At 38.1% G+C, this 26855-nt stretch overlaps 1 protein-coding gene across 6 annotated transcripts; it reads left to right on the top strand.

Moving 5' to 3' along the window:
* LOC131980886 (myosin-7) lies at positions 1 to 21764 on the top strand. 6 transcript variants are annotated; one of them, XM_059345195.1, is made up of 37 exons: positions 1 to 201; positions 1014 to 1157; positions 1275 to 1431; positions 1525 to 1552; positions 3204 to 3309; positions 3406 to 3498; positions 3572 to 3635; positions 3719 to 3817; positions 4102 to 4205; positions 5169 to 5307; positions 5403 to 5521; positions 5633 to 5782; positions 5906 to 6076; positions 6168 to 6477; positions 6613 to 6680; positions 6820 to 7025; positions 7122 to 7245; positions 8358 to 8494; positions 8611 to 8866; positions 9035 to 9277; positions 9361 to 9537; positions 9642 to 9787; positions 9898 to 9988; positions 10073 to 10462; positions 10555 to 10681; positions 11960 to 12078; positions 12174 to 12370; positions 12608 to 12791; positions 13254 to 13419; positions 13522 to 13646; positions 13732 to 14040; positions 14135 to 14338; positions 15304 to 15600; positions 16582 to 16686; positions 17470 to 17565; positions 18811 to 18945; positions 21744 to 21764. In XM_059345195.1, exons 1-37 carry the CDS (start codon positions 1 to 3, stop codon positions 21762 to 21764), a joined length of 5808 nt encoding a protein of 1935 aa, XP_059201178.1. The 6 variants fall into 6 exon arrangements, with proteins under 6 accessions (XP_059201178.1, XP_059201177.1, XP_059201176.1 ...); XM_059345194.1 differs by having other exon boundaries at positions 6168 to 6483; XM_059345193.1 differs by lacking the exon at positions 21744 to 21764 and having other exon boundaries at positions 18811 to 19255.
* The last annotated feature ends 5091 nt before the right edge of the window (positions 21765 to 26855 follow it).

Here is a 26855-nt window from a genome sequence, read left to right as displayed (position 1 = left end):
ATGGGCGACGCCGCCATGAAAGAGTTTGGGGCAGCAGCTCCGTACCTGAGGAAGTCAGACAGGGAGCGTCTGGAGGCCCAGACTCGTCCGTTTGACATGAAGAAGGAGTGCTTCGTTCCTGACAGCGACGAGGAGTACGTGAAGGCTTCCATCACCAGTCGAGACGGGGACAAAGTCACAGCTGAAACGGAGAGAGGGAAGGTCAGTGAGCTAAACAGCAACTTGTTTCCTAACTGAGACGCCAGAGATTCTTCAGGCTGTTTGTCTTTTAGTCATACGTAGCAGGGAACAGTAGAAACCACAGAGATGATCCTCCTTCCTGCACTATAATCACACAAGGTTTAATCTTTGAACGCAGCTAAAACTTCTGCAGGATCAATAGAAGTGGGAATCCACAGAGTCCCCACAAATCTGCAGATTTAAGAGATTTAAAGTGGCAAATCTGCGCAGAAAAAGTACCAGATTTACGAGAAAAAAGTGGATTCGCAGATTCACCACTTTAAATCTCATAAATTGTGCATTTTTTTCTTGTAGATTTGTCACTTTAATCTCGTAAACTTTTTTTCTCAAAATATTACCCCCTTCCCCCACGTCCGTATGTTTTTTTATACACATTCTGGCTGTATGTAATATCCTCCAATATTCTCTAGGGTTGAAATTTGGAATTTGCAAGTATTTCATGAGTGTCCTATTAAGGGTTAAAAACCACCTGAAGACCCAGCTCTTCAGAGAGCATCTTCTCTCCTAGCACCACATGATAATTCTACTCCTAAAAGAATTGTCACTAGCACTTATTGATGCACTAATAGCTCTTATTACACTATACCTTGATTGTTTGCTTTTTTCTTCCTGTAAGTCGCTTTGGATAAAAGCATTTGCTAAATGACTAAATGTAAATGTAAATGAAACGATATTACATCGCCACACAAAATATCGCGATACTATGCTGTATGGATTTTTCCCCCCCACCTCTAATAAATAAGTGTATTAACATGGACTATCTCTATTTCCAGACTGTCACAGTGAAGGAGTGTGATGTCCACCCTCAGAACCCGCCAAAGTTTGATAAAATTGAAGACATGGCGATGTTCACCTTCCTCCATGAGCCCGCTGTGCTGTTTAACCTCAAAGAGCGTTATGCAGCATGGATGATTTATGTAAGTTAAGTCATTGTAGGCAAAAGGCTACAAAGACAACTACATATTACCTTCATACATCCATAGCTAACATAACTGTATCTTCAAAACAGTTTTCTTCTCTTTGTCCCGTCACAGACCTACTCTGGGCTCTTCTGTGTGACTGTCAACCCCTACAAGTGGCTGCCGGTCTACAACCAAGAGGTGGTTGTTGCTTATAGAGGAAAGAAGAGGACTGAAGCTCCTCCTCATATCTTCTCCATCTCTGACAACGCCTACCAGTACATGCTAACTGGTAACTCACCTTCACTTATACATCCACGGAAGAGTGAATAGTTTTTCTTGAATTCTCAGAATCTTACTTGTTCTCCTCTTTTCTCTTTTCCAGACAGAGAAAATCAGTCAATTCTTATCACGTGAGTTATATTGTTATTACCTTGTCTTACTATAATTAAAAATGATACACTGCAAAAAACATCAAGCTAACCAAGTATTATCTTCTTATATCTAGCAATAGAATCTTAAATATCTTGTTGTGAGTATGATTTACCGACTGACCATAGCTTTATGTGCTTATTTTAACAAGATGTGTCTTTTTGTAACTAAAATGAGTGAATAACCTCTTCACAGGGATTTCAGTCTTGTGTAAAGAATAGTTTTTAGGATTGACATTGTGAGCTTTTTCATGCTTTTCAATCTATTCAACTGTTGAATATCGTGAGTTTTTACCTAAAATATTGGTTCCAGTTGAGAGTTTTAGTTGCATGTAGTTTAAATGCTATTTCAAAAGCATTTTTTTACCCACCAGTATCTAGCCACAGATGCTGAAATGAGAAAAAAACATGCTAGTTTCAAGTATTTCTGGCTTATTTTAATGTAACAGTCGGGCTTTTCAAGCCACAATTGCTCGAAATAAGCTTATTTTAAGACATCATTGGTTTTTCCATTGTCTAGATATTTTTGCTTACTTAAAGAATTCTTACAAAGAAACATTTACTTACTGCACTGGCATATAATTTGACTTGTTTCAAGTATGTATTTGCTTAATTCTAGTTATTTATTCCTGATTTTTTGTCAGTTGGTTTTTGCAGTGTATAATAGAGTCAGTGGCATCTGGCAGCCATGAAATATAAGCTGTTGGTTCTTTTGGCTGCAGGGTTTCTATTTATTCCTGACGTTTCACACCTACTAATCAGTCCCTGTTAAATGGTCTTATACCCGGTTTAAATGGACATACTGGCTGGTAGTAACCAGGGCAACAGTGACGCAGGCTGCGGCTAAAAGAAGACTACGTCCCCAAACCCATCCTGATACTGATTGGTTGACAATGACATGGCTCGATAGCCAGCAGGGTTTAACATACTGTGAAATTATATTTACTGTAAGCCAACCGCCATGTTTTTGACTTTGAATCTTGCCAGCATAACGTTTGCTTTCTGTCCACCTCATGGGTCTCAAACTTGTGGCCCGCGGGTCAATTGTGGTCCTCGTGACGATATTTTGTGGCCCCCACCTTGATATGAAAGTTCAGTGTGAGTTTTATATGAATGGCACTTCACCGTGTTGTGTGTGGAAGGTCCCTTTAATTACTTTTTTTTGTAATTTTGTGTCTTTTTTTGGTCATTTTGATACTGCCTCCAGCGGCCCCCAGGCAATTTGAGTTTGAGACCCCTGGTCTAACTGCTGAACCATAGGATTCTGTGAGCTGATTGGACTAGAAATATCTCCTGTTGTGATGTGGTGTCCAAGTTCCCTCCTATATAAATGTTTTCATTGCATAGGAACCTTATGGGATGGTTATGATTGTTCAGACATTAGTCAAATCCTCAGGCGTCACTGGGGAAAAGAGTTGATTACAAAATGCATGAAAATATAAATGAAGTCTAAGTTTTTTGTCTTTGGCAAGTGACCAAGTGGGTTAATGGCCTGATCCATAATCAGGAACTAATGGACTCTTTAGGCCTTTAATTTATATTTATATTTAATTGCATTTTTGTTGATAAATCAAAAAGTTGTGTATGAATTATGGTGTTTACTATTTGTCTTTTTTTTTATTTGTGTCATCAGTGGAGAATCTGGTGCTGGGAAAACTGTGAACACCAAGAGAGTCATCCAGTACTTTGCCAGCATTGCAGCTGCAGGCGGGAAGAAGGACGCAGGCTCTGAGAAAAAGGTTATAACGCTGAAATAGCAGAAAATAGCTTCTTTAACAGCACATTATATCATTCTTTGTGCTGATATATTTGCTGGACTTTTGCCTTTTTCTTAGGGAACTCTGGAGGATCAAATCATTCAGGCTAACCCAGCTCTAGAGGCTTTTGGTAATGCCAAGACCATCAGGAACGACAACTCCTCCAGATTTGTAGGTTTCTGCCTGTGATAAAATATCCATTTTTGTCTATTCTATTCTAACATTTTTTGGTTATACATTTTAGGGCAAATTCATCCGAATCCACTTTGCAGCCAGTGGGAAGTTGGCCTCAGCTGATATTGAGACATGTATGTCTTTTCTCTAAATGCTCATCTTTTCCATTTATATGTTCACAATGATTCTCACTAACGGAATGTAACTGTCTTTAAAGATCTGCTGGAAAAGTCCCGTGTCACCTTTCAGCTTAAGGCTGAGAGAGACTACCACATCTTCTACCAGATTCTGTCTCAGAGGAAACCTGAGCTGCTCGGTAAGTAAAAGCAAACGGTAACAGTTTATATTAGGGAACACATATTCAACATTAATTAGTTGAATTAGTTAGGCATTAATAACTACTTAATAATGACTCATTAAGAGCCAATATGTTACTTATTTGCATGCTAATAAGCAACTAATTAATGTTGAATATGTGTTCCCTAATATAAAGTGTAACCAAACAAACTATTCTTTGGACCAGTGAACAACTAGTAGTTGTAATGTTGCTATACTCCTAGCATACCAAAACAATTACAACATTTCTGCCTTATGTTTCAGAGATGTTGCTCATCACCAACAACCCCTACGACTACGCCTTCATCTCCCAAGGAGAGACGACAGTAGCCTCCATCAATGATGCTGATGAGCTGATGGCCACTGATGTGAGTAGAGATGTATCATGAAGTCAAACACTTGCCACAAAAAGTAAAGTAAAAGTTGTTAATATGCTAGCCTGGGTATGCCCATGCTGCCTTGCAGGCTCAATTTCATTTCAAACTGCAATACAGTCTGGTGTCTATAGCAGATTCTTAGCCCTGTTTTAGGGATCCAATCACAGAACGGGGAGGGACGGCAAGACGATGACGCGTACTATTGGACAGATGGAAGCTTGTAGTTTTGTAGTTTTCTTATGGATCCAACATGGCTGCAGCAGACGCGAAGCTCTCTTTGGATCTAGCTGTAGACAGTGTTCTAGATAGTTTAGAGCCAAACTTGATTTTAAAAAAAGAACAACGTTTGACTTTACACTCCTGTTTCACCACCAAAAAGGATGTTTTAGTCTTGCTTCCGACAGGATTTGGCAAAAGTCTAATCTACCAACTAGCCCTGCTACCGCTCGCTGCTGTAACGCCGGTGATCTCGCTACGAGCCGGGGGATAACGGAGCCCCCAGAGACCCGCAGCAGCTCGTATATTAAATATCCCATAAAATCAGTGGATGTGTGTGGCTGAATGACATGAGGCAGCAAGTGAGCTGTAACTACAGAGCAGCCAGTGCCAGAACATGCTGCAGAAAAACATTGCAGAAGCAGAATTGAGCATTTTAGTCCCAAAGTAGAGATGGGCTAGTCTGGCTATGTAAACATCAATTTCTGTCGCTCTACATACGTCATCTGGTATAACTGATACGATTGGCTAAGAGCTACGTACCGACACTTATGATAGACATTCGTAGCGCCCAATAAACAGCTCTGGGGGATCGTAAACCACGCCTCCAATACAGGAAAAAGAATAGGTGGTCTCCAGACTAGATCTCATTTGTGATATAATCTGGCGTTAGCCAGTTGAACTGAAATGTCACTCCTGCCACTCTACTGCATAACCTGATACTCTCTCCACATTCAGGACGCCTTTGACGTGCTGGGTTTCACTCAAGAAGAGAAGAACGGCATTTACAAGCTGACTGGTGCCATCATGCATCATGGAAATATGAAGTTCAAGCAGAAGCAGCGAGAGGAGCAGGCGGAGGCTGATGGCACTGAAGGTGAGAGAAGCTCTCTGATGCCCTGAACTGATTTCTGTTTCTTCTGAGAGATTAAGCTGTATTAGAGATTTGATACTTTTTATCTACCTTCTCAGTTGCTGACAAAATTGCGTATCTGATGGGCCTGAACTCTGCTGACCTCATCAAAGGTCTCTGTCACCCAAGAGTCAAAGTAGGAAATGAGATGGTCACCAAGGGACAAAATGTCCAGCAGGTAAGATTGAAACTGAATTTTACAGTATAAAGCACAATAGACTAAATAAGCAACGCCGGATGCACAATAAGGGCTGTTTACTGTACCTTTTAATGGGTGGATTGTCTTTAGGTGTACTATGCTATTGGTGCACTGTCTAAATCAGTGTATGAGAAGATGTTCCTGTGGATGGTGATCAGAATCAACCAGTCACTGGACACCAAGCAGCCTCGCCAGTACTTCATTGGTGTACTGGACATTGCTGGATTTGAGATCTTTGATGTGAGTTTAATTATTTAATCTATATTAGACAGTCGAAGCAAATGCATTCAACTCCATTGTTTTTTCAATTTAATGCAGGTAACAAAGACATGAGTATTAAAATGAATATACTTTACATTTCAGTTCAACACCTTTGAGCAGCTGTGCATCAACTTCACCAATGAAAAACTGCAACAGTTTTTCAACCACCACATGTTTGTGCTGGAGCAGGAAGAGTACAAGAAAGAGGGCATTGAATGGACTTTCATAGACTTTGGAATGGACTTGCAGGCCTGCATTGACCTGATTGAAAAGGTGAGAGACTGGACATATTATGTTTATTATGTTCGTACATAAAGTCTGATGTGACTGTTTTTTCTAAACATCGATATTTTTGTATCCTCAGCCCATGGGTATCATGTCCATCCTTGAAGAGGAGTGCATGTTCCCCAAAGCCTCAGATGCCACTTTCAAAGCGAAGCTCTATGACAACCACCTCGGGAAATCTAATAACTTCCAGAAGCCCAGAATTGTCAAAGGACGACCAGAGGCCCATTTTGCCCTGATGCACTATGCTGGAACTGTTGATTATAATATCAACAACTGGCTGGTGAAGAACAAGGATCCTCTGAATGAGACTGTTGTTGGACTTTACCAGAAGTCTAATCTCAAGCTCTTATCTTACCTCTTTGCAAACTATGCTGGAGCTGATTCAGGTAGGAGTCAACTGCTGCTACTGTATCAACCTTACTGGCATTTCAATACTTTGTCTAATTGTTCTTCGTGAAAACTGTTAGATTCATGTCTGTGTCTGTTCATGCAATCTAATAAGTTGTATACTGGTTTATTAGCTGACGCTAAGGGCAAAGGAAGCAAGAAGAAGGGTTCATCTTTCCAAACTGTGTCTGCCTTGCACAGGGTAAATAAAAGCAGAAAGAAATATCTGTGATTGGCTACTTTACATAAAAACCAATAACTGAGACAACGTTTTACATTGATAATTGGGAGAAATGCAGCACAAGCTTGGTAATAAACACAGGGTATAATTACTTCCACAGGAGAACCTGAACAAGCTGATGACCAACTTGAGGTCTACTCACCCTCACTTTGTACGCTGCATCATCCCCAATGAGACCAAGACTCCTGGGGCCATGGAGAACCCTCTGGTGATGCACCAGCTGCGCTGTAACGGTGTGCTGGAAGGCATCAGGATCTGCAGAAAGGGCTTCCCCAACAGGATCCTCTATGGAGATTTCAAACAGAGGTATTATTATCTCATATTTCAAATGTTTAGGGACACACTTTATAATTCCCCAAACAATATGTTAGTAATATTCTCCAAAATATTGTTATTTTCCAGATATCGCATCCTGAATCCTGCTGCCATCCCTGAGGGTCAGTTCATCGACAGCAAGAAGGGAGCTGAGAAACTTCTAGGGTCTCTGGATATTGATCACAACCAGTACAAGTTTGGACACACAAAGGTAATTCATAAAAGAGAAAAGTTCAAAGGACAATCTTTACAGACGTTTAACTTATAATCAATATGGAATTATGTTATATGCAAATAGTGGCAAACAGTAGTATAAGGAGAATAGTCAAAAAGAGTCATCAAGTCAGTGTCAGGCCGGCCTCAAGTCAGGACTCAGATGCAGAGCATGTGAACTTAAAATCTCTGAAACTCCTGACTGAGTGGAAATCTAACAAAGAAAAGTCGCTCCAAGGGAGGAAAACACTGAAAGCTATCTACACTAATCAACTAAATAAATAATCCTAATCTAAGATAAGGGGAAACTCTCAAGGGGAAAACAATAAAATAAAAACTCCTACAAACAAAAAGCGCTCCAAAAGGGAGGAACAAAACCTGATAGGAAAAATAAAAGATTCTGTTGGGAAAAATAATAAAGAACACAAAATCACTCCAAAAGGAGGGGGGGGGGGGGGGGGGGGGGGGGGATGGCTGACTCGAAAAACTATGAAACTAAGAACTGCGCTTAACTAATGAATTACAAAGAAAAATCACTCTTGCGAGGAATCCAAAAGGGCGAAAACAAGACAAACTGTGGCAAGAATGAGATAACGGGCTGGTATGGTGACGAGGTCAAACACACTGGACCAAGACAAGGAAACAGACTATTGGAACACATGGAGGGAAGGGAGCACCAGGTGAACACAATCGGTGATTAGGGGAGACAATCAGACAGATGACACACAGGGAAGGGCAAGTGACCAGAAACGAGAGGAGAGTTACTATTTCAAAATAAAACAGGAAATAACAAGACCAGAACACAAAATAAAACACAACCTCACCGCAGTGTGACAGTCAGTAATCTAATCAAATTATAACAGGTACAAAGCAATCTTATATAAACCCATATTTGACACCACAAGCTACTGGTTACACCAGACCAAATAGGCCTCAAGCAGCAAAATCCATGAGTGTGTTGTATTGAGTTGAGGGTTCATTTCAGTGAAACATTTGATTTCTAAGAGATGCAATGTATTATTTCTTCTTAAAAAAAGGTAGGTCTTTCTTTAAAGTCAGAAGGTGAACCGTTATGTGTAACACCTGGTGGATATGTACATGCTCCTGAAGGTGTTCTTCAAGGCTGGTCTTCTTGGGCAACTGGAGGAGATGAGGGATGACCGATTGTCACTCATCATCACTGGAATCCAGGCAAGAGCAAGAGGTCTGCTGGCAAGAGTGGAATTCCAGAAGATTGTTGAAAGAAGGTGAGATGAATCAGGAATTTGAAATGAACTAAAACCAAGTAAATGACAACGAATGTCCATTACAATTTGTTTGGTGGAAGCGGTAGAAATAACTTGATGTTGTTGATCTTTGACAGAGATGCACTCTTAGTGATCCAGTGGAACATCCGTGCCTTCATGGGGGTCAAGAATTGGCCCTGGATGAAGCTGTACTTCAAGATCAAACCTCTGTTGAGATCTGCTGAGGCAGAAAAGGAGATGGCCAACATGAAGGAAGAATTCCTGAAACTGAAAGAGGCTTACGCGAAATCTGAAGCTCGTAGGAAGGAACTAGAGGAGAAAATGGTTTCTCTTCTTCAAGAGAAGAACGACCTGCAGCTTCATGTCCAGTCTGTAAGTTTAACTACAGCATTCTTAATATTTTAAGGTCAAAATGCCATTATAGCCATCCAGTAAATAGTATATAAATATAAATAAATGATCTATAGTATATATGTTAGTCATGAATATTGAAACTTAATGTTAACAAAGTTATCAAATGATTTGATCATTTCAATTTAGGAACAAGATAATCTTGCTGATGCTGAAGAAAGATGTGAGGGACTGATCAAAAACAAGATTCAGCTGGAGGCCAAAGCCAAAGAGCTAACAGAAAGACTGGAGGATGAGGAGGAGATGAATGCTGAACTGACAGCAAAGAAGAGGAAGCTGGAGGATGAGTGCTCTGAGCTGAAGAAAGACATTGATGACTTAGAGTTGACTCTGGCTAAAGTGGAGAAAGAGAAGCATGCCACTGAGAACAAGGTATGACATCTAACTTTACAACTTGCTTTTGCATTGGTGACGAAATCAGGCATCCAGTAACTCGTCTTTTCTTGGTTTCGTAGGTGAAGAACCTGGTTGAGGAGATGGCTGCTTTGGATGAAATCATTGCAAAGCTGACCAAAGAAAAGAAAGCCTTACAGGAAGCTCATCAGCAAACACTGGATGACCTGCAGAGTGAAGAAGACAAAGTCAACACTCTGACCAAGGCCAAATCTAAGCTGGAGCAACAAGTGGATGATGTAAGATTATGATGTCACAAGCTTAGTTTCAAGTGTTTTGTGAGATAATACGATACTTGCAAATTGGAGAATACAGCTTTACTTTTTGTACTGTTCTTGTCCAGCTTGAAGGTTCACTGGAACAAGAGAAGAAGATTCGGATGGATCTTGAGAGGGCTAAGAGGAAGCTAGAGGGAGACTTGAAATTAACCCAGGAGAGCCTAATGGACCTGGAGAATGACAAGCAGCAACTTGAAGAGCATCTGAAAAAGTAATCACATTATCCTACTGCATGGATCTGTATCTCAGACAGAAGCTGTAGAGATACAGGTAGACCAGATGACCAGCTATTCCAATTCTAACTACTGTATTTCACCACAGGAAAGATTTTGAAATCAGTCAGCTCAACGGGAAAATAGAAGATGAGCAGGCCGTTACTATTCAGCTTCAAAAGAAACTGAAGGAGCTCCAGGTAATGGAACGATTAATGTGTAATGGTCCAAAATCTGTAAAACAGTCAATAATAAGTAGCAACTAAATAATTATGCCTTCATAGGCCCGCATTGAGGAGCTGGAGGAAGAGCTGGAGGCAGAGCGAGCTGCCCGAGCCAAGGTGGAGAAGCAGAGAGCAGACTTGGCCAGAGAGCTGGAGGAGATCAGTGAGAGGCTGGAGGAGGCTGGTGGAGCAACTTCTGCCCAGATTGAGATGAACAAGAAGAGGGAGGCTGAGTTCCAGAAACTCCGCAGAGACCTTGAAGAGGCCACTCTGCAGCATGAAGCCACTGCTGCCACACTCAGGAAGAAACAAGCTGACAGTGTGGCTGATCTGGGAGAGCAGATCGACAATCTGCAGAGAGTCAAGCAGAAACTGGAGAAGGAGAAGAGTGAGCTCAGACTGGAACTGGATGATGTGGTCTCCAATATGGAACATATTGTGAAGACAAAGGTTATTTCTTGCTAATTTTGACACTTGCACAGATTTGTTGGTATTTTGACGATGATAGAAATATTCAAAATGTTTTGTTTTTTTAAATGTAGACAAATCTGGAGAAGACAAGCAGGACTCTGGAAGATCAGATGAATGAATACAAGACCAAGTTTGAAGAAGCTCAACGTTGCATCTCTGACTTCAATATGCAAAAGGCCAAACTTCAAACGGAAAACGGTATACATTGTTTGCTTTATTTCTAACTGATAACTACTTGTTGTTTTTGATAGCTGCAAATATTCATGTATCATAAGTTTTGAAAATCATGAGTACTGAGAAGAAAAAAAACATTTCTTTAAAAGTCAACTTCGGGGTGGGGTGGCTGTGGCTCAGTTGGTAGAGTGGTCACCCATTGCTTGGAAGGTTGGTGGTTCGATCCCTGACCATGGCAGCCTACATGTCGAAGTATCCTTGGGCAAGATACTGAACCCCAAATGTCTCCTGATGCTGCGTCTATCGGTGTGTGAATGGATTCCCAATGGTGGCAGGTGGCACCAGTGTGCCCTGGTAGCCACCAGTATGAATAGGGCTGTTTCCACGACCGGGCAATACCCGGAATGAGGCGGGTCTCACTTGCCTAAACGCCCCTAATTTGAATACGAGCAGTCCGGAGTGGACTTTTGTCAGGACTTTTTTGATCCCTGTGGAAGAGCAGGGTCTTTTTTCTCCCCTGGAAACAGCCTTGTTACTGATTGGATAGAAAGCTAAGCGGGATGTGAGGTAGTACTCTACACAACGACAACAAGCGCCATTTGTAAAAGCCGGCAAAGCAGTGTTCCCAACTTAGTGATTTTGTTGCTAAATTTAGCAACTTTTCAGACCCCCTTAGCGACTCTTTTTCAAGAAAGCGACTGGAGACAAATCCAGCAAGTCCTTCTTACTCTTCTTAACGAGCTGGAGGCCGGCTTATTAGGATGAGCCGCTGTTAGCAACAGTTAGCTACAGTTAGCTCTGTAGCAGTACAGTGTGTATGTGCCGCTGCGGTAGGAGGTGTTCACTCAGCGATCTCTGTTTGTTTATAACAAGCACCGGACACTCAGTGCACAGTTAGCGATGCCGTTAATTCACAATCACTATGTTTCTGATCAGCGGAGACTGTGCATAATTAGCCATGCTGCTTTCAGCTGCTGACGTTGTGCACAGTTAGTGATGGTGAAAACCATACGTCACCTCCAGAGTCTCGTAAATCCCTCTGGGGGCTAACTAGTAGTGGAGACACACAGAGTGAGCGGACTTTTGAGAAGGCGTGGCCTGAGACTTTCCCGGTGGCCACTTTTCCCCCTAAAGGAAACACGGCTAATGTGTGTGTGAACGGGTGAATGAGTCAGTCTGTAGTGTAAAAGCACTTTGGATAAAATAGATATACAAGTGCACTCCATTTACCATTTTACCATTCTTGTTGATACAAGGTTTGTTGGGATACTGGCAATAAAATTTTACATTTACCATTACAAGGGGAACTCTCAAGGCAGCTGGAGGAGAAGGACTCTCTGGTTTCTCAACTGACAAGAGGAAAAATGTCATACACTCAACAGATTGAAGACCTAAAGCGACAACTGGAAGAGGAGACCAAGGTGAAATAAAATTTCAGTGCACAGTGACCTCATCGGACAGCCATTTCAAACAAAAGTGTACTACGGTTTTACTCATTCATATTTTTTTTTAACAGGCCAAGAATGCTTTAGCCCATGCGGTGCAGTCTTCTCGTCATGACTGTGACCTGCTCAGGGAGCAGTATGAGGAGGAGCAGGAGGCCAAGGCTGAATTACAGCGCGCCATGTCCAAGGCCAACTCTGAGGTGGCTCAGTGGAGAACTAAGTATGAAACTGATGCCATCCAGAGAACCGAGGAACTGGAGGAGGCTAAGTAAGACATTTTGAGATCCAAATTTCTGATTTGATATGTAAATGTTAAAGACACATTTAACTTCGTCTAGCAGATCAGCTTTTTGTTTGTGTTATGTTCCTACTAAGATGTAAGACGAACAAAAAGTTTGTCTGTTAGATGACCGAGCAGCCAGTCATATCTGTTGAACTTATTATTATTAATCAAATATGCACAACTGCAGGAGCATTAAATTATTTAAATGACTGTTTTCTCAAGGAAAAAGTTGGCTCAGCGTCTGCAGGATGCAGAGGAAGCTGTAGAAGCAGTGAATGCTAAATGTTCATCTCTGGAGAAGACCAAACACAGGCTGCAGAATGAGATTGAAGATCTCATGGTGGATGTGGAGAGGTCTAATGCTGCTGCTGCTGCTCTGGACAAGAAGCAAAGAAACTTTGACAAGGTAAAATTCTCCTGTGTATTTGTGAACACCTAAAGTATTGATTGGCAGAGTGGCTCAGTTGGTAGCCAGGTGTGTCGCCCACCGATCGGAGGGTTGGTGCCTCATGTTGAAGTATCCTTGAGCAAGATACTGAACCCCAAATTGCTCCCGATGCTGTGTTCATCGGTGTGAGAATGAATTCCCAATGGTGGCAGGTGGCACCATTTAGGGTAGCCTCTGCCACCAGTATGAATGTGTGTGTGAACGGGTGAATGAGTCAGTCTGTAGTGTAAAGAGCTTTGAGAGATCAAAAGCGACTAGAAAAGCAATATATAAGTGCAGGTCCATTTACCATTTACCACCTTTGAAGTGATGCTGCACGTGTTTTAGTTTGTATTAATTTGATCTGATACATCTATTTATTAGCTGTCTTCCTGTCATTTTCCGAATATACATTATTGCTGACCTTCTGATCCACTGTAGGTTCTGTCTGAGTGGAAGCAGAAATATGAAGAGTCTCAGTGTGAGCTGGAGAGCTCCCAGAAGGAGGCCAGGGCTCTGAGCACCGAGCTCTTCAAACTGAAAAACTCTTATGAGGAGTCTTTGGATCATCTGGAGACCATGAAGAGAGAGAACAAGAACCTACAGGGTAAGATTTACTGCCAGGATTAGCTTCTAAGTTTCTGTAGACATGCTTTATACATTGATGAACTGGAGTGCCATCTTGATCACACTGCTTGTCATTTCACAGAGGAGATTTCTGACATCACTGAGCAACTTGGTGAGAGTGGAAAGAACATCCATGAACTGGAGAAAATACGGAAACAACTGGAACAGGAGAAGATGGAGATCCAGTCTGCTCTTGAGGAAGCAGAGGTACAGGCCCTCTTTGATTAATGAAACATTTTAGGAGTTAAACTGTCTGCTATTATTTATAACTATGTACCCTCCTGTTTAACAGGCCTCCCTGGAGCATGAAGAGGGTAAGATTCTCAGAGCCCAGCTAGAGTTCAATCAAATTAAAGCTGAAATTGAACGCAAACTGGCTGAGAAAGATGAGGAGATGGAGCAGACCAAGAGGAACCTGCAGAGGACGATTGACACCCTGCAGAGTTCTCTCGAGGCCGAGACTCGCAGCAGGAATGAGGCTATGCGTATTAAGAAGAAGATGGAGGGAGACCTCAATGAGATGGAGATCCAGCTAAGCCAGGCCAACAGGCAGGCAGCTGAGGCTCAGAAACAACTTAAATCTGTTCATGCACATCTAAAGGTGAACTAGAAAAGGAAAGCAGCACTTTCCTATTATGTTTCATTCAAAACAAACTGATTCTAAACAACAATGTGGTTGATATCATCCCATAAAGGATTGCCAAATTCAGCTGGATGAGTCTTCTCGAGCCAATGATGACCTCAAAGAGAACATTGCCATCGTTGAGAGACGCAACAACCTGCTTCAGGCTGAACTGGAGGAACTGAGGGCTGCTTTGGAACAAACTGAGAGGAGTCGCAAACTTGCTGAGCAAGAGCTGCTGGATGTTAGTGAAAGGGTTCAGCTACTGCACTCACAGGTGAGACTTTAAGATTTATTGCAACAACCAAAGATGGCTGACTGGGTTTCTTTAGCTGTGTTCCGATACCCATACTTCCTGTACTTACTATACTTAGTTTGAGTATGCAGGGTGTTCTGATACCGATTGCGGTGAAAAGAAGTGTACCTAAAGGACCCGGATGGTGCCCTCACAACGGTCAAAACGCTGAGTGTGCAACGATGTACACTTTACACCCTCAACGGCCGCCATCTTGTCTACGGCTGTGGCTCAGTTGGTAGGGTGGGTTGCCCCCCGATCGGAGGGTTGGTGGTTTGATCCCCGACCATGGCAGCCTACATGTCGAAGTATCCTTGAGCAAGATACTGAATTCCAAATTGCTTCCAAAAGATGCTGCGTTCATCGGTGTGTGAATGAATTCGCAATGGTGGCAGGTGGCACCGTTTAGGGTAGCCTCTGCCACCAGTATGAATGTGTGTGTGAAAGGGTGAATGAGTCAGTCTGTAGTGTAAAGCGCTTTGAGTGGTTGCAAAAAGACTAGAAAAGCGCTATGTAAGTGCAGGTCCATTTACCATTTACCATTTGAGATGGGAAGAGGCGGAGCCAGGCAACCACTCAGCTCGAAAAAAAAAAATGTAATGGCGGCCAAAATGATTTGCTGCATTAATGGAGCCATATTGCAGGATTGTAGAAGTAAACCAACGATTAAACAACACAAAGGGTATTTTTTTCGCTGTTCAAAGCCGGATGTTTTTGGCGGCTGTCGCGATCGTAGTTTCCGGTAAGTGCACCACGGAGTATTAGATTTTGAACAACACTTTCCTGCTGAAATCTGCGTACTTAGCAAGTGCAGATAGTGTACTGCGTTTAGGTGTACTCATGGAAGTATGGATATCGGAACACAGCTTTGGATATCCAAAATAAATGTAAAGCAATAAGTAAGGTAACGCTTATTTTCCCAAATCTTACATCTTCAAAATATGTAGAACACTGGCTTGATAAACCAGAAGAAGAAACTCGAGGTTGATGCTTCCCAACTTCAAACTGAAGTGGAGGAAGCGGTGCAGGAGTGTAGAAATGCTGAGGAGAAGGCCAAGAAGGCCATCACTGATGCTGCCATGATGGCAGAGGAGCTGAAGAAGGAGCAGGACACCAGCTCTCACCTGGAGCGCATGAAGAAGAACATGGAGCAAACCATCAAAGACCTACAGCACCGTCTGGATGAAGCTGAACAGATCGCCATGAAGGGAGGCAGGAAGCAGGTGCAGAAGCTCGAGGCCAGGGTAAGAAATATTTGCCAACATACGACACACTTCTGAAACTTCTGAAAGTACATATGTGGGAACAACTTTGCTTTGTATTTATAAAGCTAGAGTATGGCATTTTGAGTTTTTAGACAAACACACACTGCAAAAAAACATGAGGCTTACCAAGTATTTTCTTCTTATATCTAGCAATAGTATCTTAATTATATTGTTTTGAGTATAATTTACCTACTGACCATAGCTTTATGTGCTTATTTAGTTATTAGTATTATTATGTGTTTATTTAATTATCTTATTGTTAAAAGACTTCTTTTTAGGATTGACATTGTGAACTTTTTCATGCTTTTAAAGCAATTCAACTGTTGAATATGGTGAGTTTTTACCAAAAATATTGGCTCCAATTGAGAGTTTTAGTTGCATGTAGTTTTAATGTTATTTCAAAAGCATTTTCTATCCACCAAAACGTGCTCGTTTCAAGTATTGCTGGCTTATTTTAATGTCACTACAGTCGGGCTATTCAAGCCAAAATTGCTCATAATAAGTATATTTTTATTTATGTCAAGCTATCATTGGTTTTTCCAGTTTCTAGATATTTTTTACTTATTTAAATAATTCTTACAAAGTACAATTTACTTACTGCACTGGCAGATCATTTTACTTGTTTTGAGCATGTACTTGCTTAACTCTCGTTATTTATTCCTTATTTTTTTAATCAGTTGGTTTTTGCAGTGTACAACATGATTATCCCATCAGTCTATGAAATCAATCCTGTGTGAAATGTCTGTGTCCTTTCCTTCACCAGGTAGTTGCTAACTTTGTTTTTCTGCTGTTTGATTATGAGCAGGTATTATACGGAAGGTTTATTAAAGCTTTGAGCTGCAGGGTTGGCTGATAAGTCACTTGGGAGTTAAATGTTAAAAGATATTGATGAATGCAGGTTGTGGCCACGATCCTTGTTGTCCAGTGAGTTTCTAATCAATCATGTTGTGATGTTTTCAGGTGAGGGATCTGGAGAATGAGGTGGAGTCGGAGCAGAAGAAGAGCAGCGAAGCAGTGAAGGGAATCCGTAAATATGAGAGACGCATCAAAGAGCTCACATACCAGGTAACACATACAACATGTACTATATAGGTGTTTTCTTTTCATGCTCACAAATCTCCCTTTGTGCACAGACATGTGAATAATTTCACATATATTTACACTGTAAAAAATGTCTGTAGATTTTACGGTGAAAAACTGCTAAACCATGACAGTAAAAGATGTAAAATGATAAATGGGTTAATTCAGTTTCAGTAACAATGAAACAACTAAATGTATATATCAGCCAAAACAGTATTTTTAAAATTTTTATTTTTATTTTAAATACGTTACTCCACTGTAAAATACACTGACACTGTTTGTAGCAAAGATATACTGTAATATATATACAAGCCATTATTTTAATTTTTGCATTTATTTTTGGTAAAAAATACTTTTTTTCTCATTGTTAAATGTACTAAACACCATATATCTAACAAAAAATATACTGTAATATTGAATGGTAAATTCTTAAATTTATGCAGCATTTATAAAATATTTTCTTGTCAATTACATGGCAGAACTGCGTTTCTTTTGATGGCAAACCTTTTTATTTATATGGTAAAAAATTGAATAAAATGGAAATTTTTACTTGAAATCAACAGTACTTATATCCTTTTACCGTAATATTAGAAAAAGTTGCACCGTATTTATTACGGTAAAGTTCTGGCAACCACAGCTGCTGGTTTTTACCGTGAAAACAACAGGTTTTTTTACAGTGTATACCACACCTACTTTTCAAAAATATGTTTTGTTGTCAAAATGAAGATACTAATCAAAGTCTCTTTCCTTTTCCTCTGATTTTTACAGACTGATGAAGACCGTAAGAACATGGCGCGTCTGCAGGATCTGGTTGACAAACTGCAGCTGAAAGTCAAAGCCTACAAGAGATCTGCCGAGGAGGCGGTAAGTTTGGGCTGGAAAAGTGTCTCTTATTTACTCTGCTCACATTCAAATCAGATTTTTTATTGATTCAAATGTCCTTCACTTTGCAAAATGTAAACTGAGGCTTAGAAACAGTTTTTAAGCTGTCACGGTTAGAGTTCATAGCACATTTATAATTACAATTTATTACACGTTATAGATGCTAAAATACTGCTAAAACACTAGTGGCTTTAAATGTTTAGTAAGGAAACAACTCCTCCACTGTCACTTGTTTTAGACCTAGTTCCTGTGGCTGTGACAAAATAATTATACAAAATGAATCCCTGTTTTCTTTACATTTTTATTGTTGTATATTTATTTTTTATTGATCAGTGGTGCCAGCCTATTGGAATTTGTATTCAAATTCCATTAAAAAGTCAACCAAAATATGCATCAGAGCTTTCGAAACTTACAAAAGTTTCCATGTCCAATTTAATGCATTAATCCTTTTTCAGCAAACCTCGACCAAGTGTAGTAACATGATTTTACTTTTTTTTGCAGAGGTTTTTCAAATTTTGCAGTGCACATCCAGCATTTTTTGTGTTTACTTTAATTTCTTTGTGTTTTATCTGTGTTTTTTGTAATTTCTTTGTGTGTTTTTATCTGTTTATTGTGTTTGTTTTAGTTTTTTTAAATGTTTTTGATGTGTTTTGAGTGTGTTTTTTGTAATTTTGTGTTTTTGTGTGTTCAAAATGTTGATCCAGTAAGTCAAAATGAAAAAAACAATAATCAGGTCATATAGGTGAGGTTGTGCTGAAAAAAATGATACCAACACGTCATGGTAAAGATTTTTAAGTCGTTTATACAGGCAGAATGAAAAGGAGTCCAAAACCGACAAAATAGCCCAAAACTCCAAAGGGTTAACATCTAAATTTTGTCAACTTCGTGTCTAGTTTTGAGTTTTTCTAGCTTGTCGAGCTTACAATTCCTGAGATATTTTCTACAAGATCATACCGATAAATGCTTATTATGGCCTATTAGTAATGCTGGTAGGCTTAGACTAAGTAGGCTGTTTTATCTTCATTGTGAGGCTCAAAATAATGTTTCGGCTCCATTCCGACTCGTTTTCTTTTGTTTGTAAAGGTTGCCGACCTAGTTGGTAAACAAACCAATGTTGTTGAAGCCCTTTCAACTGAGGCCCATGTGGTCATATATGTCACTTTATCCATGTTGGTTGCCTCTAGTAGTAATATAATATTGTGGTGTGTGTTTGTGTGAACCCTGTAGGAAGAGCAGGCCAACACTCATCTGGGCAAGTTCCGTAAACTGCAGCACGAGCTGGACGAGGCTGAAGAGCGAGCTGATATCGCTGAATCTCAGGTCAACAAGATGCGAGCCAAGAGCCGCGACGTGAGCACAAAGGTAGGAAACCTCTCGACAACGGGGACGGGAAACTAAAATACTGGAGGGGGCCACGACTACCACAGGGCCACATATACACTACAGGCCAAAAGTTTGGAAGCAAGATCAAATTTGTACAAAAAAAGATCATCATTGCTATACTTCAAATCAAAGCTCCATAAAGTGCACATTTAAATAAATAAAAAAAACTTAAATAAAAATAGCAGATGAAATAAAATAGCACAATCTTTTTCTGAAAAAGTTGAAGGATGAAGTTCTTTATTTTGCACAACAATAAGACAAAAGAAAAATATAAAGAAATAACAACAAAAGGAAGGTGCAAGGTAGCGGCAAGAAAAAAAAAAAAAAAAAAAAATATATATATATATATATATACTTTGTGTATCCTTCTTTTCTTAATGTATAAATCTGTTGTCTCTAGTTGTTTCTTTTGTCAGAGATATGAACACAGTTTAGATTTATTGGGATTTTAGTATCAAATCTCTCAAAAGCCAAAGAGCTAAAGTGAAAAATGCAAACTGTGATTTGTTTTGCACTGAAGTTGCGACTCTTCCAAATCTTCTTAACCCCTAAAACTTATTTTCTTTATAATATTTTTTCAGCATTGGTCTGGTAACATCAATGTAAACCTAAAGATAACTTGAGGAAAATGGTTCAATTCAATGAAAGTAAAGTCTGATCATGTAGTAAACACATCCAAAAATCCAAAGAATCCAGACTGTTTTTTAAGAAAGACATTGTGAACAGACAATTGAAGTTGTTTCCAAACGTATGGCCTGTAGTATAGGAGCGTGCACTTAACCAGATATGATGAAACTGCAATTTTAAATATGTTTACAGTGCAGTGACTACATAATTCATGCTCAAATGCATGTTTAACAGTATAAATAGGAATATATTTTATTTGAAGCAAATAAAAAAATAACCACTTACTGAGATTTCTTTTATGTCAGTGCAAGTTACAAGAAGTAATTTTGTGCATTTTTTCACTGCACTTTTAAGATTTCATGCTCAGATGCATGTAGTTGTACTGAGGGACACTTCTAGTGAGGGTGAGGGCCGTATGTGGCCCCCGGGCCTCCTGTTGCCCATCCCTGCTCTACACCTTTATAAACTACTTTACTGCCTTCACAATCATTTTTCAATCATCCTCATTACCAAGTCATTCATTTAGATGGTGTTTTACTTGTCAAGCAGAAATATTCATCATGTTTAATGGGAGTAAATAAGCCAGACCAGTTGTTGAATAGATTAAGTTTATTTTGATTTTTTTTAGTGTTAGTAAACTGTATTAGTGTAGTTTAATATGTTAGTGGTGATCTTTTTTTTATCACCTGCAAAAAAAGCATCATGACAGTTTAAATTGGTGTTTAAATGGCTATTTTTTCAGAAAATATATATATATTCTGGCCATTTTAAGCATTTATTAGTGAGTTGACAGGAAAGATTGGATGGAAGATAAGGGTGGAGAGAGAGATGGGGAACATGCAACAACTTTACAATAACCAATTAAATGCTGAATAAACATTAATAAACTATCTGTTTACCATTTATAAAAGAGGGTTATTGTAAAGTGTTACCAAAGGTTTATGCCTTAACCTCCATTTCACCAGGGTACCCCGAAATTAATATTCTTTACAATGCAAAATAAATCCAGGAAGTATTTTTTTGTGAACACAGAGACATTAATGAATAACCAATAAATGTAAACTAAATAATGTGTAAAGTTATATCGTAATAAAGATCCCAGATAATAAATGTTCCTACAACCTTATGCAGAGAGTAGAACATGCTGAAGTTGTCATTTTGTTACGTTTTCTCCAAATATATTCAGGACTTTTTAGATTCGTCTAAACAAAAAACAATTTCAACATGATTTCCCAGCATCCTCGCTGCAAAAAAGGTCTAAAAACCAGATAAAACATTAAATCTGAGGGAAATGATCTTGCTGCATGGACAGATAATTTACCTTGACAAGATTTATTAAATTAAGATTATTAAATCTAGAAATAAGCATGTTGAACACTTAAAATAAGAAATTAACTTAATTTTTAAGAGTTAATTTCATCATTGTGTCTTTTTAATGGTCATTATATGTGTTTTTTGGTCATTTTGTGTCTTTTTTGATCATTTTGTGTCTCTTTTGGTCAATTTGTATATCGTGTGTAAAATAAGAAATTAACAAGATAAATCAAGATAAATGATCTAACACTTCTAAATCTGAAGTTTTTTTTATCTTGGTAAGAAACAAATAATTGTCAGGTCACTCTAACAGCTTTAATTTATCTTGTTTTAAGAGTTAATTTCTTATTTTAAGTGTTCAACATGCTTATTTCTAGATTTAATAATCTTAATTTAATAAATCTTGTCAAGGTAAATTATCTGTCCATGCAGCAAGATAATTTCCCTCAGATTTACTGTTTTATCTGGTTTTTAGTCACACACTGTAAAACCCAACTTGTTGTTTCAACTTAAATATTTGAGTTTCGATGCTGCGAAATAATTTTATGTCAAGACAACAAAGACAATGGAGTTAACTCAAATGAATCTTGCTTTTTGACTCAATATTATAAGTTAAAACAACTTTTTGCACAAGTCTTTGTTGTATTGAAAAAGAAAAAACAGTTATGATAACAAACAAGCAACATTGGGTTTTACAGTGCACCTTTTTGAAGGACTGCTGACAGTAATTGTTGAACATGTTTGGTGGAGTTACCTTAGATAACACTTGTTGAGTTGTTGGTCCTCTGTGACTAATCGTCTCTTCCTGTCTACTCTCCTATCATTCTCCATCACAGAAAGGGCTAGATGAGGAGTGAAACTCTCAGACGGACACCTAACACCTTTGGGATCTCCTTTGTCTTCAAAGTAACTCTGTAGAATAAAGCAAAGTGCATTCACATTAATGTCTACAGTCTTTTATTCATTACAGTCACGTTAACCTGGAGAGGCAGACGCATATTACATTACATTACATGTCATTTAGCACAGCTGTTCTCAACCTTGGGGTCGGGACCCCAAATGGGGTCGCGAGATGATTTCTGGGGGTCGCCAAATCATTTTGGAAGTCAGCTCTGTCTCCACTGTGTTAAAGTCTTCATGTGTTAATGTGTTTTAGTCTTAATGTCTTTTTTAGGTCATTTTGTGGTCATTTTGTTTCCTTTTTTTGGTCATTTTGTGTCTTTTTTTGTCATTTTGTGTCTTTTTTGGTCATTTTATTTCCTTTTTTTGGTCATTTTGTGTCTTTTTTTAGTCATTTTGTGTCTTTTTCGGTCATTTTGTGGTCAATTTGTGTCTTTTTTTGGTCATTTTGTGTCTTTTTCGGTCATTTTGTGGTCAATTTGTGTCTTTTTTGGTCATTTTGTTTCCTTTTTTTGGTCATTTTGTGTCTTTTTTTAGTAATTTTGTGTCTTTTCTGGTCATTCTGTGTCTTTTTTGATCATTTTGTGTCTTTTTTGATCATTTTGTGGTCAATTTGTGTCTTATTTGGTCATTTTGTTTCTTTTTTGGGTGATCTGAACTGTGCTTGTGAGATTGTGTTCAGTGAGCGGGGGTCGCGGACAACATGCATGTTAAATTGGGGGTCGCGACTCAAAAAGAGAACTACTGATTTAGCAGACGCTTATAATGTGTAAATTAAATTCACCGGTTTTCACTTTATCCCTGATTAAAAACTATCACACAGTTAATAAATGCATTTCAGCAGATAGAAAACATCAGAAGGGTTAACATGAGAAAACACAATAGAAGTTTGTGAAGCCGTTCAAATGAAGAAGAGTTTTTAATGTTGGCTGGTCACTTCTGCCACCTTGTGTTAACAATGTGAACTGTTCTCTGCCTTTCTATTATTGGGAACAACGGGACAACAAATGGGAACAAACTTGTATTTTTTAAATATTGTATAACAGTTAGTAACAGTTGCTTTTGATGGAAGTACAACCCTTATTCCAAAAAGTTGGGATGCTATGAATACTTATAAAAATGTAACACTTTATATTAGGGAATATATATTCCACATGAATTAGTTGCTTATTAGCATGTAAATAAGTAACATATTGTCTCTTAATGAGTCATTATTCAGTAGTTATTAATGCCTTATTCTGCATGGCCTTATTATACAACCAGTAAGACATTAACTAAGAGTTTTCCCTCAATAACCTCAGAATTATTGATTATTAGTAGTAAGTAAGGAAGTTGTTGTATATGAGTTATGTTATTTTAATATGCTTTACTTTGTATGGACTTTCGGTGAATGAAACCATGGAAACGGCAAAAAGTGACCCACTTTGTAGAGTAATGATTGACATTACAATCTACCAATCCTCATCCAAAAGGTTGTATAATAAGGCCATGCAGAATAAGGCATTAATAACTACTAAATAATGACTCATTAAGAGACAATATGTCACTTATTTGCATGCTAATAAGCAACTAATTAATGTTGAATATGTGTTCGCTAATCTAAAGTGTTACCAAAAAAACAAAGCTCCTTTGCAACCTACATTCAGTTGAACAAACAAGATAAAAAAAAATAATCAAACTGGTTTGCACTTTGTAAACAGAAGCACTTCTTCTGAATTTGTTGCATTCTGTTTTTATCAGGTTTTACAGCGTCCCAACATTATTTAAAATCAGATTGTAGTTAATAACTCAAATTGTCATTCTTGAGGATTCTTCACCTTGTCCATAATTAACTTTTGGAAGGCAAGAGAAAAAAGTCAATATAATGAGAAAAAAAAGTGAAAATAACGAGAAAAAAGTTGAAGACACGAGACAATGTATGGGAACAAAATTGTCTTTTTTAAATATTGTATAACAATTAGTAACAGTTGCTTTGTTATACATATTGGATTGTAATTGCAATTATATGACCACAGTTTTATTAGCATTTCAAACCCCACAGTTGTTGAAACCAGCCTGAAAATGATTTTACCTGGTAAACAATGTAGAACAACTGAACAATTAACCGAAGTGCTGGTGACAGAATTTCACTAAATGTTCTGGTGTGCTACATTATGATTAGTCTGAGCAACATGAACAGGCCCTTGTGTAGCAATCACAAGCTTTGCACAAAATATTTTATCTCACAAAGTTGTATAGTCCTACATAGTCAAAATTCTTGAAAGAAATGAAAAAAAAATTCCAGCCATATTGCAGCGAGTGTTCTGCTTTTAATATAAATCAACTGAAGAATTCTCTCAAATAAAGTGTCATTTTTCTGTTAAACGTGCATCCCTTTTGGGTGATTCTCATGAACATGGTGCAGCTTAGAGCAAAAATCCAAGAGCGTTGAATACATATTTTCTTTGACCCTTCATAACATATACAATCTAAAGTCACTGTTTAATATGAGCAAAATTCATATTTCAAAATTCAAACTTTTGTGTTTGGTAACATACACTGTAAAAAATGTCTGTAGATTTTACAGTGAAAAACTGCTAAACCACAACAGTAAAAGACAGTAAAATGATAAATGTGTTAATTCAGTTTCAGAAACAATGAAACACTGTAAATGTATATGTCAGCCAAAACAGTATTTTTTACATTTTTATATAAAAAAAAAATACATTACTCCAGTGTAAAATACACTGGCACCGTGTTTGTAACAAAAATATACTGTAATATATGTACAAACCATCCCTGTAATTTTTGCATTTATTTTTTATAAAAATACTTTTTCTCACTGTTAAATGTACTAAACACCATATCTCTAACAGAAATATACTGTAATATTTAATGGTAAAATCTTTAATTTATGTGGCATTTATAAAGTATTTTCTTGTCAATTATATGGCAGAACAGCGTTTCTTTTGATGGAAAAACTTTTTATTTATACGGTAAAAAATGGAATAAAATGCCAATCTTAAACTTGAAATCAGCAGTGCTAATATCTTTTTACCGTAATTAGAAAAAGTTGCACCGTATTTATTACGGTAAAGTTCTGGCAACCACAGCTGCTGGTTTTTACCGTAAAAACACTTCTTTCTTTTTTTTTACAGTGTAGGTGTTTCAACAGAAATGATAGTATCATTTTAGCTTTAGCTAGTAGCTAATTCTGGTACAGCTGAGAGCCATTGCACTGTCCCTGTTAAATAAATAAATAAATAAATATCATAGTAATGTTACCGTTCTACACATTTTTGTTGTCTAAATTAATGATTCAGAGCAAGCTGGACCTGTCACCTCAGTTTTGGTTTGACACATATGAAAAGTTTGGTCTCTCATAATGCAGAACAGCACAACATAGTCCGTTGATTTAGACGTCAGTTTAATGAACATTTGCCACATTGATTATACATATAATCAATCATTTTAAACCACATCACCTAGTATGCAGTAAAGCAATGAAACACAGTGTTGACTACTGCTTAGGACAGCATGCAGCATCATAAACTGACACATATTTAGTCAATTAGATATTAAAGAAAACACAATAAAACCAAATAAAGAACCAAATTACATTAAATTTACACCAAGTCTGCCTTCTATCTGAATCTATGACAGCCTTACCTTACTTCATTCTGCTGCAGTGGCTCAGAAGAGAGAGTGAGGTCAAGTTGTTTCGTTGTCTGAGGGATAAAGTGGCGGCTGGATCAGCTCGTCGACCTTTAGCTCACGTGGCTCCGTCCTTACAAGGGTTTGGATATTTGCAGAGAGATTACAAGATAAGAAATAAATTACATCGTGTTGTTCTTTGTCATCCACATGCTAGCACTAACAAAACTATATAAGCCATCCAGGGCTTTATTTATTACTTTCCTGTCGACCCCTTGAGACCTCAAACAGAAGTCACATCAACACAGTTGGTGCCAAAATGGGTCGAGCTGTTGCCATGACGCCTAAATGTTGCTCCGTTTCTCAACCCATCAAGTTGTTTCATCAAGTGGTTTGTTCATTGGTTTTATATAAAGAAATAAGAATGTATTTGATGTCAACACCTTAATTATCATCATTTTATTTGAGTGTGGTTGGGCTATGTGATACAAGACTGTATAATGCTTTCTTTTTCTTTTCTTATTTTTTTCATTTTAATATATTTTTTACGGAAGCCCTGAACCGCAAGTGAAGAAATTTTATTTTGAGATGTTTTCTTGTTATTTCGAGATCATATCTCGTTATTTCAAGATAATATCTCATTATTTCGAGATAATACACATATGTAAAAAAAAAAATAAGAATTAAAAAAAAAAAAATCTTCCAAAATTTTTTTTTTCTTCAGATATTATCTCATTATTTCGAGATAATAACACACCTATGTAAAAAAAAAAAATAACATAGGTGTGTTATCTCGAAAATAACGAGATATTATCTCGAAATAATGAGATAATATCTGAAGAAAAAAAACATTTTGGAAGATTTTTTTTTTTTAATTCTTATTTTTTTTTACATATGTGTATTATCTCGAAATAATGAGATATTATCTTGAAATAACGAGATATGATCTCGAAATAACAAGATAACATCTCAAAAAAAAATTTCTTCACTTGCGGTTCAGGGCTTCCGTAATTTTTTACAATGACTTGAGTCTGTAATGCCTGTGGTACTCTATTAAAAAATACTGTCTGGACCCCAGGAAGACTAGCTGTCCTCTTGGCGTCAGCTAATGGGGATCCCTTTAAATAAACAAATAAACAAACAAACTTAACCTTTTAACATCATTACATGGGTTCTACAGGCTCCTCTGCTGAACGTGATGAACTCTGGTGTTTAGAAATACTTTAGGATCAATTAGCAGACAACGACAAAGATAGTATTTATTTCACCTAGTAGTTTGTTCATTGGTTTTATGTTATCTTGATTACTGTTCAGCAGCCTTATAAACAAATTACAAGTGCTTAGAGTACAAGTTTAAAACAAGACTGAAGACTGGTTCTTGGTTGTTCTCCAAGAACTCGTGTTGTATACTTGCA

This window comes from Centropristis striata, chromosome 11 (genome assembly GCF_030273125.1).
Source record: "Centropristis striata isolate RG_2023a ecotype Rhode Island chromosome 11, C.striata_1.0, whole genome shotgun sequence".
Classification (NCBI taxonomy): Eukaryota; Metazoa; Chordata; class Actinopteri; order Perciformes; family Serranidae; genus Centropristis; species Centropristis striata.
Note: the sequence above shows the minus strand (reverse complement) of the source record. Positions and strands in the feature narration are given on the sequence as shown.

Coding starts and splice junctions, on each gene's coding strand:
- LOC131980886 (XM_059345192.1), top strand. CDS start 1: ATGGGCGACGCCGCCATGAAAGAGTTTGGGGCAGCAGCTCCGTACCTG. Junction 5,522..5,632: donor AGGGACAAAATGTCCAGCAG/GTAAGATTGAAA, acceptor GATTGTCTTTAG/GTGTACTATGCTATTGGTGC. Junction 6,077..6,167: donor GCATTGACCTGATTGAAAAG/GTGAGAGACTGG, acceptor TTGTATCCTCAG/CCCATGGGTATCATGTCCAT.